Source organism: Vidua macroura, chromosome 12 (genome assembly GCF_024509145.1).
Source record: "Vidua macroura isolate BioBank_ID:100142 chromosome 12, ASM2450914v1, whole genome shotgun sequence".
Taxonomy (NCBI): domain Eukaryota; kingdom Metazoa; phylum Chordata; class Aves; order Passeriformes; family Viduidae; genus Vidua; species Vidua macroura.
Window position 1 is genome coordinate 11,369,445 of NC_071582.1, and position 13,282 is coordinate 11,382,726.

A 13,282-nucleotide genomic window follows, 5' to 3' on the forward strand; every position below is an offset into this window, starting at 1 on the left:
TGCAATTTATAAGAGAAATTAATCAAAGACTGGGCAAGGGAAAATAATCAAACTGAGAGTATTCATGTTTTCTGCATTTTCTTGAAGGTAGACATTGCCAGCATTTCGTAATCAGCTATTTCAGGCCTAACAGATATTTCAGCATTGTTATTTGTAGTCCCCAGTAGTGGCCTCCACTAAAAGGTTTGAATGTGGCAGGAATTACGTCTTTCACACCAGTCTATCTGTGTCTACCAGAAGGCTACACCTGGCTGTCATAAACCCCTGCTCCAAGGGCTAGATGGAGCCCATTTTTCTGATTATCCAGGAAACAGCTGTTCTTCCCAGTTTATTCTCTCTTCAGTGGTTCTGATCTCAAGCCTGTGTCCAACCAGATAAAAGCTGCATTTAAGAGCCTCTTGAAGCAGGTGCATTTTCTTTTTGTATGTAGCTGGAAAGCAGAGCTACTGTTAATATTCTTTTAGTAATTTTGCAAACAAAATAATAAAGAATTCTGTACTTGTTGCCTGGCTGGTGAGAAGTGATTACCTGTGGCTTGCTGATCCAGTGCAGCTCTCTGTCTGCTTTTCTGTCTTGTTGTGACAAAGGTCTGTGCTTCATGTCAGTATTTTCTTTGATAGAGATTTGCAGCAGATGATGTTTAGTTAGAAAAGATAGCTGAACATAACTATTCCTGCCCTGTATGTTCTTGGGGTTCATCTCTGGAGTATCCTGAGATGTTTGGGGAATGTGAGTTTGTTTCTGCTCTGGATGCAGCCTCTGGGGAAACGCATTCTCTGGATTTACATTTACAAGACTTTGCATTCTTTTAGGGAGTTTGATACCCTGCCTGAAATTTGAATCTGTTTGAGAGAACTGATACTTTGTTTACCTGGCATTTCAGTTGTTTCCTGTTTGCTTTTGTGACAGTTTGCTGCATATTGGCCATGATAATCATGACCTAAAAACAAGTTGCCCTTTGACAATTGTGACCTAAAAACAAAAATAAATTGCCCTTTTTTCTGCAGCCATTTCCTGGAGTCCAGAAGTCAGCATCTGCCTCTGTAAGGCAGGTTACATGGAAGTTTTGTAATTGTCGCCCCAGTCAGTTCTTCTCAGATGGAACACTGGAAGGAAAAGGAAACTTCCTATTACATGCCCTTTCTTGGTACAGGTGGAATTTGTACAGTTTGCAAGTTGTGAGCAGTTTGAAGCTGGGCCAGGGTCTCTTTGAGTCATGATGTGGGCCACAAGCAGCCTCACCTTCTATGCTGACTGCTCCCAGCCTAAATGTCTGGGAGAGCTTCTTGCTCTTTGGCAATTTGTATTCATTTCTTCTCCAAGAAAACAAGGCTTCAGGGAAGACTTTTACTAAGCACCTTATAGATGTTACTGTGCACCAACTCAACATGCAGTTTATGTGTCTCCTCTTTCTCTTTCACTGGAAAATGAGTGGGCTGGATATTTGGAGCCTGCTTTTCCTTACAAAAAGCCCCAAAAAAAAAAAAAAAAAAAAAAGAAGAAGATTGTGTAAGCATTAATGATTTGTTATTGTGTCTAGGAGCCACAGTGCTGCAGGACTTTGCTCTAATGGTGCTTTCACAAGAAAGAACTAATTTGACTAACTTTATTAATTCCAGTTTGTTTTAAGTTTGCTCATTAGTAATTTAACGCAAGATGCTTCAGCTGAAGAGGCCATGTCAGGACAAGGAAGAGCAGAGGGAAAGTGCCAGGAATCATTAGTGTTTATTAACCACTGCACTCATCAATCTTGACTAAGAGCACAGCCCATTCGTTCTGGACTGGTGGTCTGAGATACAGAAATATCATTAACAGTGGAAAATGCTTCTTTCCAGGTCAGTCTGCAATGGGCAGGCATCCAGACAACACCCCCACCCCCATCCCCAAATGTTCAGCTGGTCTCCTCACAGTCCAGCCCAAACTGACAGCTCAGCAGCCTCTGGAAGGAGGAAGCCCTGCCCCTAGCCAGCCATAGTATCAATTAATAAATACAGCATTTTCGTCCCCCATAAGCATTACTGAAAGGTTAAGTGTTTTTAAGAAGGGTTTTTTAAATTGCTTTTCAAATTATTAAATGATTAATACTTTTGTGCTTTGCTGGATCAGGTCTGGCGCTTTGTGTTGGCAACATATTCTTCTCACTGAAAATCATGAAACATTAAAATGGAAAGGTTTCTCCTTTTTTTCTGTTTAGACAAAGCGTTTAATTACAAATTTCAGCAACTGCAAGGCACTGAGCTGATGACTCAGAGCTCTGACCTGTGAGTCGGGGCTGAATGAATGCATCCAAAAGGTTGGAGGAGGGAATAATACTACATTTGCCAAGTTTCTAATGAGAAATATGACCCCTGCCCAGTCCACTTGCACTCATTAAGGATCACATTTCACTTTGAAATGTGTTTTCTTGCATCCTACCCAAATTGCAACTTGAGTGGTTACATTCTGCTCACTAAAATATCCCTGTGGTTTAATTGAAGAAGTTATGTTTCCTTTCCCCTCTTGAAGGCTTTGTTGTATAATGTTGTGGTGCTGTCATGATCTGTGCTGTCTGATCTACAGAGCACACACACACAACCCTCAGGTGAAAGCCTCTGAAGCCTTTGACAGTAGGAAATAGAATAAGGGGGAAGTGGCACCTTGGGAAGGTGGTTCAGCATTGCATCCCCATTTGAGTCTCTTGCCACCCTTGTGAAGTGTCTGATAACGCTGTCACACTGCAGGGGCAGGATTTTGCATTGACTTTGCACATGTTTGAGTCACTGCAAAGGCAGAGCATCAGGTGTCTGCTCCTGGGCATCAGGTCTGTGCCAATGGGCACATTGGACTGAGCACTGTGATGGCACAGCCTGGAAACAAGCAATGTCATTAAAACACAGCATGGATGTTCAGACACATTGTGTGTGTCATGATGTTTTGTGGATGAGATTTAGGTACTTCATGGGAAAAGGGTTTGTGTTGGATGACATTCGGTGATTGAGGGGATGGAAAGAGATTGCAGTTTAATTAAAATTCTAATCCCAAGTTTGACAATTTTTCTTGCCAGGTCAGCAGCCTGTATGTTCTGTTTCTGATTCTGTGAATTAAATGGGCTGACAGTCATCAGCTTCTTCGGAAATGCCTGTAAATCCAGCTAAAAATTAGGAAACATCAATATGTTTCAGAGCAGCTTCGAGCAGGGCTGTGTCACGCAGCAGTTTCCCATCAGTGTCCCCTGCTGCCAGTGCTCAAATCCAAACTAAACCCCTCTTGTGCAGCAGGAAGTGGCGCCGGTGTCCCCTCACGGCTGTGTCCCTGTTGGCAGGTAGTTGAGCAGTGCTGTCACCTGTCCCCAGCCATGAGGCTCCCCGTGCTCTGTGCCTTGGTGACGCTGCTGAGCCTGTCCCGCTGCCGGGCCGTCAGCTTCCCCGAAGACGAGGACCCCATTAACGTCGTGGACTACCACTGTAAGTAATCTGCATAAAGTGCTGCTAAACATCAGGGAAAAAGTTCTGATGTTGATTTTTTTTCCCTTGCCCCCCCCCACTCCAAGGGAAATTTTTAAAAAATCTGAATTTCCTTTAAAATTGAAATGTGTTTACTGGCTTTGTGTCTTTAATAGAACACTTAATCATTTTCTTTAAAAAAGCAATCAGAAATACAGCAATAACTTCAGGAAAAAGAACATTTGCTGACATTAGCCATCTTTTCCTCATTTATATTCAAGACATTACTCAAGGAATTTAGTTTAAACCCTTCTACACCTAGTATATACAGCTAATCAATGCCATATATTGATTCTTTAGCTCTATAATCCTGAGTGATGGTGTAGCCCATTTTTACTTGCAGATTCAAGGCAATATCCAGTATTTAGAGGACGCCCTTCAGGCAATGAATCTCAGCACAGACTGGACTTCCAACTAATGTTGAAAATTCGAGACACACTCTATATCACTGGCAGGTAATTTTCCTTCACTCAGTTTATTAGATTAAAATTCTTTTCTCTTCCGGTTTTGCATTTATGTGTAAAATTAATTTAGAAAAATGTGCAGAATATGATAAAAATTAGAATTGGGGCAGAATTTCCCAGAGAAATATACCATATCTATGGCCAGTGCATGAAAATTGGATTTGAAGGCTGCAGTTACTGTAGTTAAGCTTAAACCAATGATCAAATGCTCTTTTCCCTCTTTTATATTACTGCCCTGCCTGATAAAAACCTCTCTTGATCATTCTAAACTTGGACTGACATGTCAGGGCTGTAGGAAGTGAGGATAACACATTTACATATTTACAGCCCAGGTTAGTCCTCAGCAGAATGGGCAGACAGGGATGGTCAGCTGGACACTGCAGGTGCTATCTCAGGACCACACCAATAAAAATCAAAGCCACCCCATGTTACACGTGAACAACCTTCTCCCATTTACATTAAACACAGAAAATCCATAAGCATTTCGTAGAAGTTGTTGGTCAAACATAACATTCTGAAAATAGACTTAGCTTATCAAATAAAGAGGCACAGAATTAATGAATTTACTTCTGTCTTTTTACTTTGCAAACAGGGACCAGGTTTACACTGTAAATTTAAATGAAGTTCCGAAATCAGAAGTTATCCCAAGCAAGGTGAGTAGATGCCCACTGGAAAGAGAGAGGTGTTTTCTTTCGTTTTAATGGGTTGTTTTAAGAATTTGCTGTGACAGGGAATTCAAATGTTCCTTTCTGGTCTGCTTTACAGAAATTAACATGGAGATCAAAGCAGCAGGACAGAGAGAACTGTGCTATGAAAGGCAAACATAAAGTAAGTTTAGCACATTATATGACACTAGTATTTATTATATACATGAAGTTTGTGATTAATACATCTTACTCTCTTTTCAGGATGAATGTCATAACTTCATTAAAGTCTTTGTTCCAAGAAATGATGAGATGGTGTTTGTCTGTGGAACAAATGCATTTAACCCTATGTGCAGATACTATCGGGTAAGAGTACTGAAGATGTCATTAATCTGTTACTGGTTTTACTTGCACTGGTTATGCCATAGTAAATACATCCACTGTGCCTGAAGAGTGCTTCAAGGTGAAATAAAACCAGACAGAAGCCAGTGTGCTGAATTAAGTTTTGTGGAAAGACAGTGTTTTGCTTTTGTGCCAGTGCACAAAATAGAAATGACACTATCACCCATTTCTTTTTCTTCTCTAGTTGAATACATTAGAGTATGATGGGGAGGAAATTAGTGGTTTGGCAAGATGCCCATTTGATGCCAGACAAACCAATGTCGCCCTCTTTGCTGGTAAGAACTTTTACTTGTAATGAGTCTAAATGATTAATGACACCAAAGGAGACAGAGAGCTTTTACAGCAAGCACAAGAAAGCTAAAGGTGTCATGGTGCCCCTGCTCTTAAATTTTTTAAAGAGCCTCCAAAGGATTAGAAGCTGACCTGTTAATAAATAGGTTACAGCAGTCTGGGGAAGTGTGACAGTAAAGAAATGGGGAAAAATACAGGCTAGTCAGAATTCTCTAGATTATTAAAGGCCTCTTAATACCATGTTTTCAACTTCCATTTTAGATGGAAAATTGTATTCGGCAACAGTAGCAGATTTCCTGGCAAGTGATGCTGTTATTTATCGCAGCATGGGGGATGGATCTGCCTTAAGAACAATAAAGTATGACTCCAAATGGATAAAAGGTAATTTGGGGAGTATTTTCCCATACACATGGCAAATGTAATTTCAGTGGCACAGAAGGTTAGGTTATTCACAGTCAGCCTGGTTTACACATATGCTACAATGTCAGCATATATGAGGCTTTCAGAATATTAAAAAGCTGCATAATGAAAAAAAAAAAAAACCCAGACAAAATTTTTGTTAAATCCTTCAACAAATGAATTTGCAGTAACAAAATACTTTAGTTGATATACAGTTTCTGTGGGACCTTGTTACAGTCCATTAGCCAATGCTAAAGACTTCAAGTTCATTTAAACTCCAGTGCACCTGTATTTGGACATCCTAAAGTATCTGGAAGACTGGAGCTCACCTTGGCTGGTTTGGACCTGGGGAGGAGCTGCCAAGTCTCACAGTGTCACTGTTGTGTGCCCACTGAGCAGTTCTTTGAAGTAACTTCTCCTTGCTCTTTCTTACAGAACCACACTTCCTCCATGCCATAGAATATGGGAACTATGTTTATTTCTTCTTCAGAGAAATTGCTGTAGAGCACAACACTTTAGGCAAGGTCAGTATCATCACCGTGAGCGTTGAGTCACAGCAGAAGGAGCTCATCCTAAAACAGCATCAGGAACGAGCACAGTTCATAATATGAAGAAGGACCTAGGACAAAGCTTGCATAGTTTTACCACGGTTATAATTTACAGGGATGGGAGAAAAAGAGAACTAGAGCAGTGCATTCTTCAACCAAAAAGCTGTTTCTGTTCTCCAGGCCTCACTGTTAGTGAGCTCACTACAGGTGTCTTTCAATGTGCTGTTGCCTTAGTGCTGCTGTTGCCTTAACTCTTACGCCAAGTACTGGAAAAGCTGAGGGTGTTTTCATGCTTATTAAAGAAACAAAAGAAAACAACACAAAAGGAGAGCTTCAAAGAAGTTTCTCTAATGTCCCTGGATATTGAATAATTCAGTCATGCCAGTACAGAGTATAATACTCATGCCTCACCATGGAACGATATTCTACAATAAATTATTAAATCCCTTACACATGGTTAATTAAAGTCTTTAAATCTCACTAACAATATGATTTTGAAGGTGAAAAGGGTGGGAGCAAACTGTGGAGATGCATTTGCTTGGTGATACATTAAGATGCCTGTGCACTGCAAGCTGAACACCATTTGCTTTCATCTTCTCTGTGCAGATAAATGGCAGCTTCCTGTTAACAACATTATCTTGGTGTTTTATTAAGAGCTCAGAAACAAGCACTGTTTCCCTTGCATCTCTCAAGCCTCTCTCCCTTCTTCCTTCTTTTTTTCTTTCACAGGCTGTGTATTCCCGTGTGGCACGCATCTGCAAAAATGACATGGGAGGCTCCCAAAGGGTCCTGGAGAAGCACTGGACATCCTTTCTGAAAGCTCGGCTCAACTGCTCAGTTCCTGGGGATTCATTCTTCTACTTTGATGTTCTGCAGTCTATCACAGACATAATAGAAATCAATGGAGTGCCCACCGTTGTGGGTGTATTCACCACACAGCTCAACAGGTAAGAGATGAGCAACCTTTCATCAAAGGCAGGTCTCAGGTTCTCTCTTACACTGAGATTGGTGCCATTGTAATCTGAGTTCTTGAAACTGTTTTTTGAATTTTACAGCATCCCTGGTTCAGCAGTGTGTGCTTTTAGCATGGATGACATTGAGAAAGTCTTCAAAGGGAGATTTAAAGAACAAAAGACTCCTGACTCTGTTTGGACAGCTGTACCTGAAGACAAAGTACCAAAGCCAAGGTAAAAGGTTCTTTCTCGTGATGTCATAACATTGTCCCTGTAAAGAGCTACCTTAAATCAGCTGCACTCTTGAGTGCCTTGCTGGGTAAAACCCAAAGCAGAGCTTGATGCTTCAGCCATAAGGATGCTCATTAACCGGCTGCCTTCTCTCATTAACTAAAATATCAAGAGGAAAACAATATTGTTCTCATTCCAGACCTGGCTGCTGTGCAAAACATGGCCTAGCAGAGGCTTACAAAACCTCCATTGATTTCCCAGACGAAACGCTCTCCTTCATCAAATCTCATCCGTTGATGGACTCAGCTGTTCCCTCAGTCACTGAGGAGCCCTGGTTTACCAAAACACGTGTCAGGTATGACAGTTCAAAAGTAACACCTGTGAAAAGGAAAACAGGACAACTTGCTGTTAATGATGTGCCTTCTGGTCTTGCTAGATACAGATTGACAGCAATTGCTGTAGACCACGCTGCTGGACCATACCAGAACTACACAGTCATATTTGTTGGCTCTGAAGCAGGAGTAGTACTTAAAATCTTGGCAAAAACCAGGCCTTTTTCTTTGAATGACAGCATATTACTGGAAGAGATTGAAGCATATAATCATGCAAAGTAAGTATTACCAGAACATCTAAGCTCTTCATCTAGTCCTTGGTACCTAGCTAAAAAAGATTATGGTAAACTAGCTCATTACAACCAACATCACCACTTGTTTGTCATTTCATCGTGTTCCTCATGTTGAATAACCTGAAAGTATTTGGTCACTTGCCATTTTGCATGGGTTGAATGAATAACCTAATTCCACTCCAGTGACGTCAGTGACACGGTCTAACTCTCCCACAAATACTTCTGAAACGTCAGAAGTACTTGGTGATGTTAAAAAGAAATTATCTGTGCTTATCTTGAGGGTTGCTCAAGAGTGGCTGATAGTATAACCTGTATCTGATAATTTAAACTTGCTTATTTCTCGGCACAAAGAATTTGGGAGTGGAAGCATTCCAATTAGACTCTACAGCCATCCAATACAGGATTCCTCCTTTCTCTCATGATACTTATGCTGACTGAGAGAACAAAGGAAATGGATTTTAATTTTTTTTTTCCTACATAGTTCAGTGAACTTCTCACCTAGCTGTTAGCAGGAGCCAGAAGCCAGCATTTGATAGCTCAGAGGTTTGTTTAGCAATGTCTCAGCAAAGAGTAGTAGGTTACATTTATGTATGTGAAAAGTTTCTGTTCTGTAGCTACACAGACAATAAATAAAATGTTTACTGCACAAAGTACTACAGTCACTAACGCAGTGGCCTGCCCTTGTTTTTGCTGACTAGGTGTAATGCAGAAAGCGAGGAGGACAGAAGAGTCATTTCCCTCCAGCTGGACAGAGACCACCATGCTCTGTTCGTGGCATTCTCCAGCTGCATCGTTAGAATTCCCCTGAGTCGGTGTGAGCGTCACGGGTCATGTAAAAAGTACGGCTCCATTCCTGAACCCGCCCTTAAAGCAAGGGCACCAACATTTCCTAGGAAGGAAGTAAAAAATGCATGATTTTCTGGGGTTTTTCTCTTGCAAGGGCATGTATTGCTTCACGGGACCCGTACTGTGGCTGGTTAGACCATGAGGCGTGTGGAAGAGTGACACCAGGCATGCTGTAAGTACTCCTTTTCAAGTTAGCCCAGCATCTCTAAATATGCTTTACACAAGCTCATGCCCTGTGCCTCTTCCCTTGCACACAGTTATTAAATCTCTGGTTTTTTAAAGATTTTTTTCAGTGCACTGTATATGTAAGAGAACAGAATGCTAAGTCTGGCCTAATTCTGGAATCTCTGGGTGGAGACTTGCTTTCAGTGGGAGTTCTAGATGTGTAGGAGGACAGGCACACCTGTAGGAAGCAGGAGGGCAAGCAATTGCAGCATGCAAACCTGAGCAGCTCCAAGAGGACAGGACACAGTATCTCCTCCCAGGCATGCTCATGGTCAGGGCACAGGCAATTGCAAATATGAAAGCACTGGATTCACAGTGGGAAGAGCAAGGTTGTGCCTCTGTAGTGGAGCTAGGGTGTTATATATGCATACCAAAGGCATTTTGCACAAATGAAGTCTGTAATATATGGTGCACTAGCAGCTGTATCTTAAAAAGAGGCCTTTGTAGCAGGCCAGTGCAAACATTAACTGGTATAATTGGATGGTTGTATCTAAACCCAAGAACATGCCCAATGGAGAAGACATGATATAGTTGTTAGAAAATGGGATTATTTTTCTTCTATTTCCTGGCATAAGCACACAGAGATAGTTTTAAAGCTGGACTATCCTGTACATTTTGTACAATCCTTTGGGCCATATACTGGCTGTTGTGTATGTTTCCATCTGCTGCTTCCAGAAAAAAAAAAATCTCCATTTGTATCCTTACTAATACTGTTAATTGCAGGTTCTCTTTGTTTGTTTCATACAACCACAGCACTGGAGGATATGTGCAAGATGTCGAATACGGCAACACAGCACAGCTTGGGGACTGCCATGGTAAGGCACAGTCACTGCTGCTCCTTTGGAATGTCTCACCATGGTCTGTGGCCACACCTCACTGTGGATGTTAAATTTCTGATGAGCTTTTCAGTAACATGATGAACACATCACCTGGTGTGACTGTGAATGTTCACAAAGCTGAGCTTTTTAGTCCTGGGTGGCAGTGTTTTTGTCTTTCCTTCACCAGTTTACAGCTATTTGGGGTCTACAGCAAAGTATTGAAGAATTTATTTTTTGTAACCAGTGGTATTTTAGTTTTTATTTTCCATTACTCAGGTTTGAGATCTTTTGCTTTCTTTTTGTTACTTTTTACTGATTACTTGTTCCTTTAATTCTTTTAGAAATTTTGCCTACTACAGCTACACCAGATTACAAAATATTTGGCGACCCAACATCTGGTTAGTTTTTTTTTAATTTTTTTGAATTAATGACCTTTACTTTCCTTCAGTTCAGCATTCTCAGCCCTTTTTTCCCTCCTTTTGCACAGTTGGCAATCCTCCATTTTTGTGCTTTTACTCATGTTCCCACTGATGGTAAAGATAGTCAGACTCTTCTCACTCAGCACTTCACCCTGTGTAGCCGCATGTTAACAGCTCATTATTTATTGAGACATCTTTTATTAAAGAGCCTGATTAACATAGATGACATCTTCACTGCACGAAGTCCACTAAGCTTTACTCTTGATCCCCAGCCATGCGTTTGTGAATGCCCCTCTTGGTCATCTCTAGTCGATGAATGGCAGAACTTCATCATCCTCCTCCTTACCTCTCCTTTTCTCTTTTCCTTCTTTCCCAGCAAGCTTTTAGCACAAATACACATTTTCTAAAATGTGTATTTCTTTATTTTTGAAATGCTTCAAGTAGTTAATGCTAATGGGAAAAAATTTAACATCACGAACTGTGTAGCTGAATGAGAAATTGTGTAGACAAAAGTGGCTTAGAAAAAATGCTGTGCATTGTTGTCAGATGGACTTTTGCATCCTTTTCTCCTCCAGTGATTTTTCTAATAAAGTGTTTACCACCAGCCCCTGGTGTTCAGGGACACCCAGTGCTCTTCTGTTGAACTCAAGAGCAGAACCTGTGTTGACTTCAACAGGAGCAAGACTCAGGCCTTACTTTCCAGTCTTTGCTTTTGGAACTTGGGTCTTTGCTTTCAAACCAAAGGCACATTTCTGACTGACAAATAGGAAAATAATCTGTTTGTATGTTAAATTTTTAAGAGTGCAACAAGAACATTATTTGTGGTTTGGTTTCTGACATTTTCACTTCTGTAACTTGACAAGAAGTAACATTCGAGTCAAATATTTTCCAGATCTATTTACCCACAATGCAAGTTAGACTCACTTAAGGAAACAAAACAAAACTGTCACACAGAAATGCTGCCTGGCTTTATGAGTGTTTATCAACTGAATTTTCGAAGTGATATTTTATGGCACAGATACAACTGAACCTTATTTTCAAGTCCTGAATGAGTGTGCTTTTGAAATACATTTCTCAAGTCTGATCTCAAGCCATAGACTTTCCTGCCTAAACCTACTGGGATGGTGAACACAAAATACTCAAGGGTGCAAATGAGACTGGACTGAAAACCCAATTTTATGAGTTTCCTCCTCTGTGCATTTTCATGTAGGCTGTGGTGGGTCTGTTCAGCAAACATATTACAGAGGAGCCAGAATCTCTGCAGGATTGTTCCTTAGGAGCCATTACGAAATAGGGGTTAAAAACATTCATTTTATCCCCACCTGCAGAAATGGCTCATTCAGCAGTTCCTGGTATACCATAATAGCAGTAATGGAGCTGATCTGGTTTCTCAGGCATAACCTGTCATGAGTGTGCATTGTTCCAAGTAACTTCTTTTCTTTTGAAGATGTTTAAAAGGCAGCCAAGTATGTTGTCTCCAGTGAAGAATATAGCAATTAAGTTGACTAAGTTGTGCTTTTCACCCCCACAGTTGCTTACTTTAACTTTTGCACTGCTTTCACAGTTGACTTCTCTGGCTTTTTGGCTAGCAGCTGTTGAAGTGTAAATGTACTATTTTCATACTTCCAGTTTTGAAGTAATTGATTTTAATCAGCCATTTGTACTTCTGCAGCGTGTGGGGGGGGGGGGTCACATTTTGCTCTGACATGTAACTCCCATAAAATACTGTGTCCAGCTATAGCTTAGATGTGCCATGAAACACATTAATAAAAATCTGTTTGCCACCACAGACATGGAGTTCTCCTCAGCTTCCATTACCACAATGGCAAGTATCCCAGTTATATCACCTAAAGTGATTGGTTCCTGGAAACCTAAAGTGACTGGCTCTCGGAAATTTGTAGTTCAAGATGACCCAAACACTTCTGATTATTCTGATCCATTATCAGGTGTCCCAAAGGGTAAGGCCTTACCAGGGAATACATTGCAGCTGAATGGAAACCTGATAGTCTCAGCATTGTCTAAGGCTTAAGTTAAATGTAACAGCTATGATTGTTGGGCTCTATTTTACACCCATTTCCTGTGAATATGCAGACAGTGCAATCATGTTTTTCATACCTACTTATCCCATGGACAAAGTGCTGCTTAGAGCTTATAATGGGAAACACAGATACTACACTCAGCTTTTTAATCCTGGAGTGGTCCAAAACTCCCATTGAAATCAATGGCAGTTCTGGATACATTAAAAAAATTACTTTCCACACCTCTGTTAAATCTTAAACTGTTTAAACAGTAACTTAAACACTGGCTTAGACTGTTAGTCCTCATGAATGGTTGCTTATGTTTTGGGTTTTTTTCATTTGGGTTGGGGGTGATGGCAGTAAAACAGAACACAAAGCAGAGCTCCATGAGATATCCATGTGTTAAATGGGGCCTATCCCAACCTCTGCTTGCCTAGAATATCGTCTTGATCAAGGGTTAGAGTAAAAAAGTGCTCTTTAATTTTCATCCTCTGGATATGAGCATCAGTTTAGAGATGATCTCAGTACATAGTGAGACATCCAGAGGTTTTAAGCTGAACACAAGAAACCTATTCTGCCTGTAGTTCATCTTTCTCTAGACATTCTTTCAGCTAAGTGAGCCTTTGATTAGGCTCTTATGGCAACTGAGACTTTAATTCAATAGGACTACTGCAGTCAACCTCAGGATTGAGAAGCTTCCAATCCCCTAACCAAAGCTTAACCCAAGTCTCTCTCAGTGCATAGCACAGCAAGGTGACAGACATGTTTGCACAATTCTGTATTTACTGAAAAAATCTCACCAGCCAAAAACCATTTCTGTTTTATTACCATTCACCAAAACATATCAGGTTTCCTATCAGCCATTATGGCCGTGCATTTGTCATTTTAATTTGTTGCAGTTATTTTCTGTTTGCTTT

At 40.7% G+C, this 13,282-nt stretch overlaps 1 protein-coding gene and 1 long non-coding RNA gene across 10 annotated transcripts in view; one reads left to right on the forward strand and one right to left on the reverse strand.

Annotated features, from left to right (window-relative positions):
* SEMA6D (semaphorin 6D) overlaps window positions 1-13,282 on the forward strand; it is a 31,080-nt gene that overhangs the window by 12,982 nt on the left and 4,816 nt on the right. The window contains exons 2-18 of one of the 7 annotated variants that reach the window (XM_053988168.1): window positions 3,302-3,443; window positions 3,826-3,937; window positions 4,539-4,599; window positions 4,712-4,774; window positions 4,855-4,956; window positions 5,177-5,267; window positions 5,545-5,664; window positions 6,118-6,206; window positions 6,960-7,177; window positions 7,286-7,417; window positions 7,614-7,769; window positions 7,851-8,024; window positions 8,738-8,878; window positions 8,980-9,057; window positions 9,834-9,925; window positions 10,270-10,326; window positions 12,138-12,305. In XM_053988168.1, coding sequence (XP_053844143.1) covers window positions 3,335-3,443; window positions 3,826-3,937; window positions 4,539-4,599; window positions 4,712-4,774; window positions 4,855-4,956; window positions 5,177-5,267; window positions 5,545-5,664; window positions 6,118-6,206; window positions 6,960-7,177; window positions 7,286-7,417; window positions 7,614-7,769; window positions 7,851-8,024; window positions 8,738-8,878; window positions 8,980-9,057; window positions 9,834-9,925; window positions 10,270-10,326; window positions 12,138-12,305 — 1,963 coding nt within the window. In that variant the 5' untranslated portion in view covers window positions 3,302-3,334. The remainder of the gene's footprint in view (window positions 1-3,301; window positions 3,444-3,825; window positions 3,938-4,538; window positions 4,600-4,711; window positions 4,775-4,854; window positions 4,957-5,176; window positions 5,268-5,544; window positions 5,665-6,117; window positions 6,207-6,959; window positions 7,178-7,285; window positions 7,418-7,613; window positions 7,770-7,850; window positions 8,025-8,737; window positions 8,879-8,979; window positions 9,058-9,833; window positions 9,926-10,269; window positions 10,327-12,137; window positions 12,306-13,282) is intronic. The other 6 variants (XM_053988169.1, XM_053988172.1, XM_053988173.1 and 3 more) reach the window with 6 other exon arrangements.
* Window positions 7,707-13,282, reverse strand: part of LOC128813246 (uncharacterized) — a 28,222-nt gene continuing 22,646 nt past the window's right edge. For all 3 annotated transcript variants that reach the window (XR_008438971.1, XR_008438972.1, XR_008438973.1), the window contains one exon: window positions 7,707-7,792. This is a non-coding gene — a long non-coding RNA (uncharacterized LOC128813246). The remainder of the gene's footprint in view (window positions 7,793-13,282) is intronic.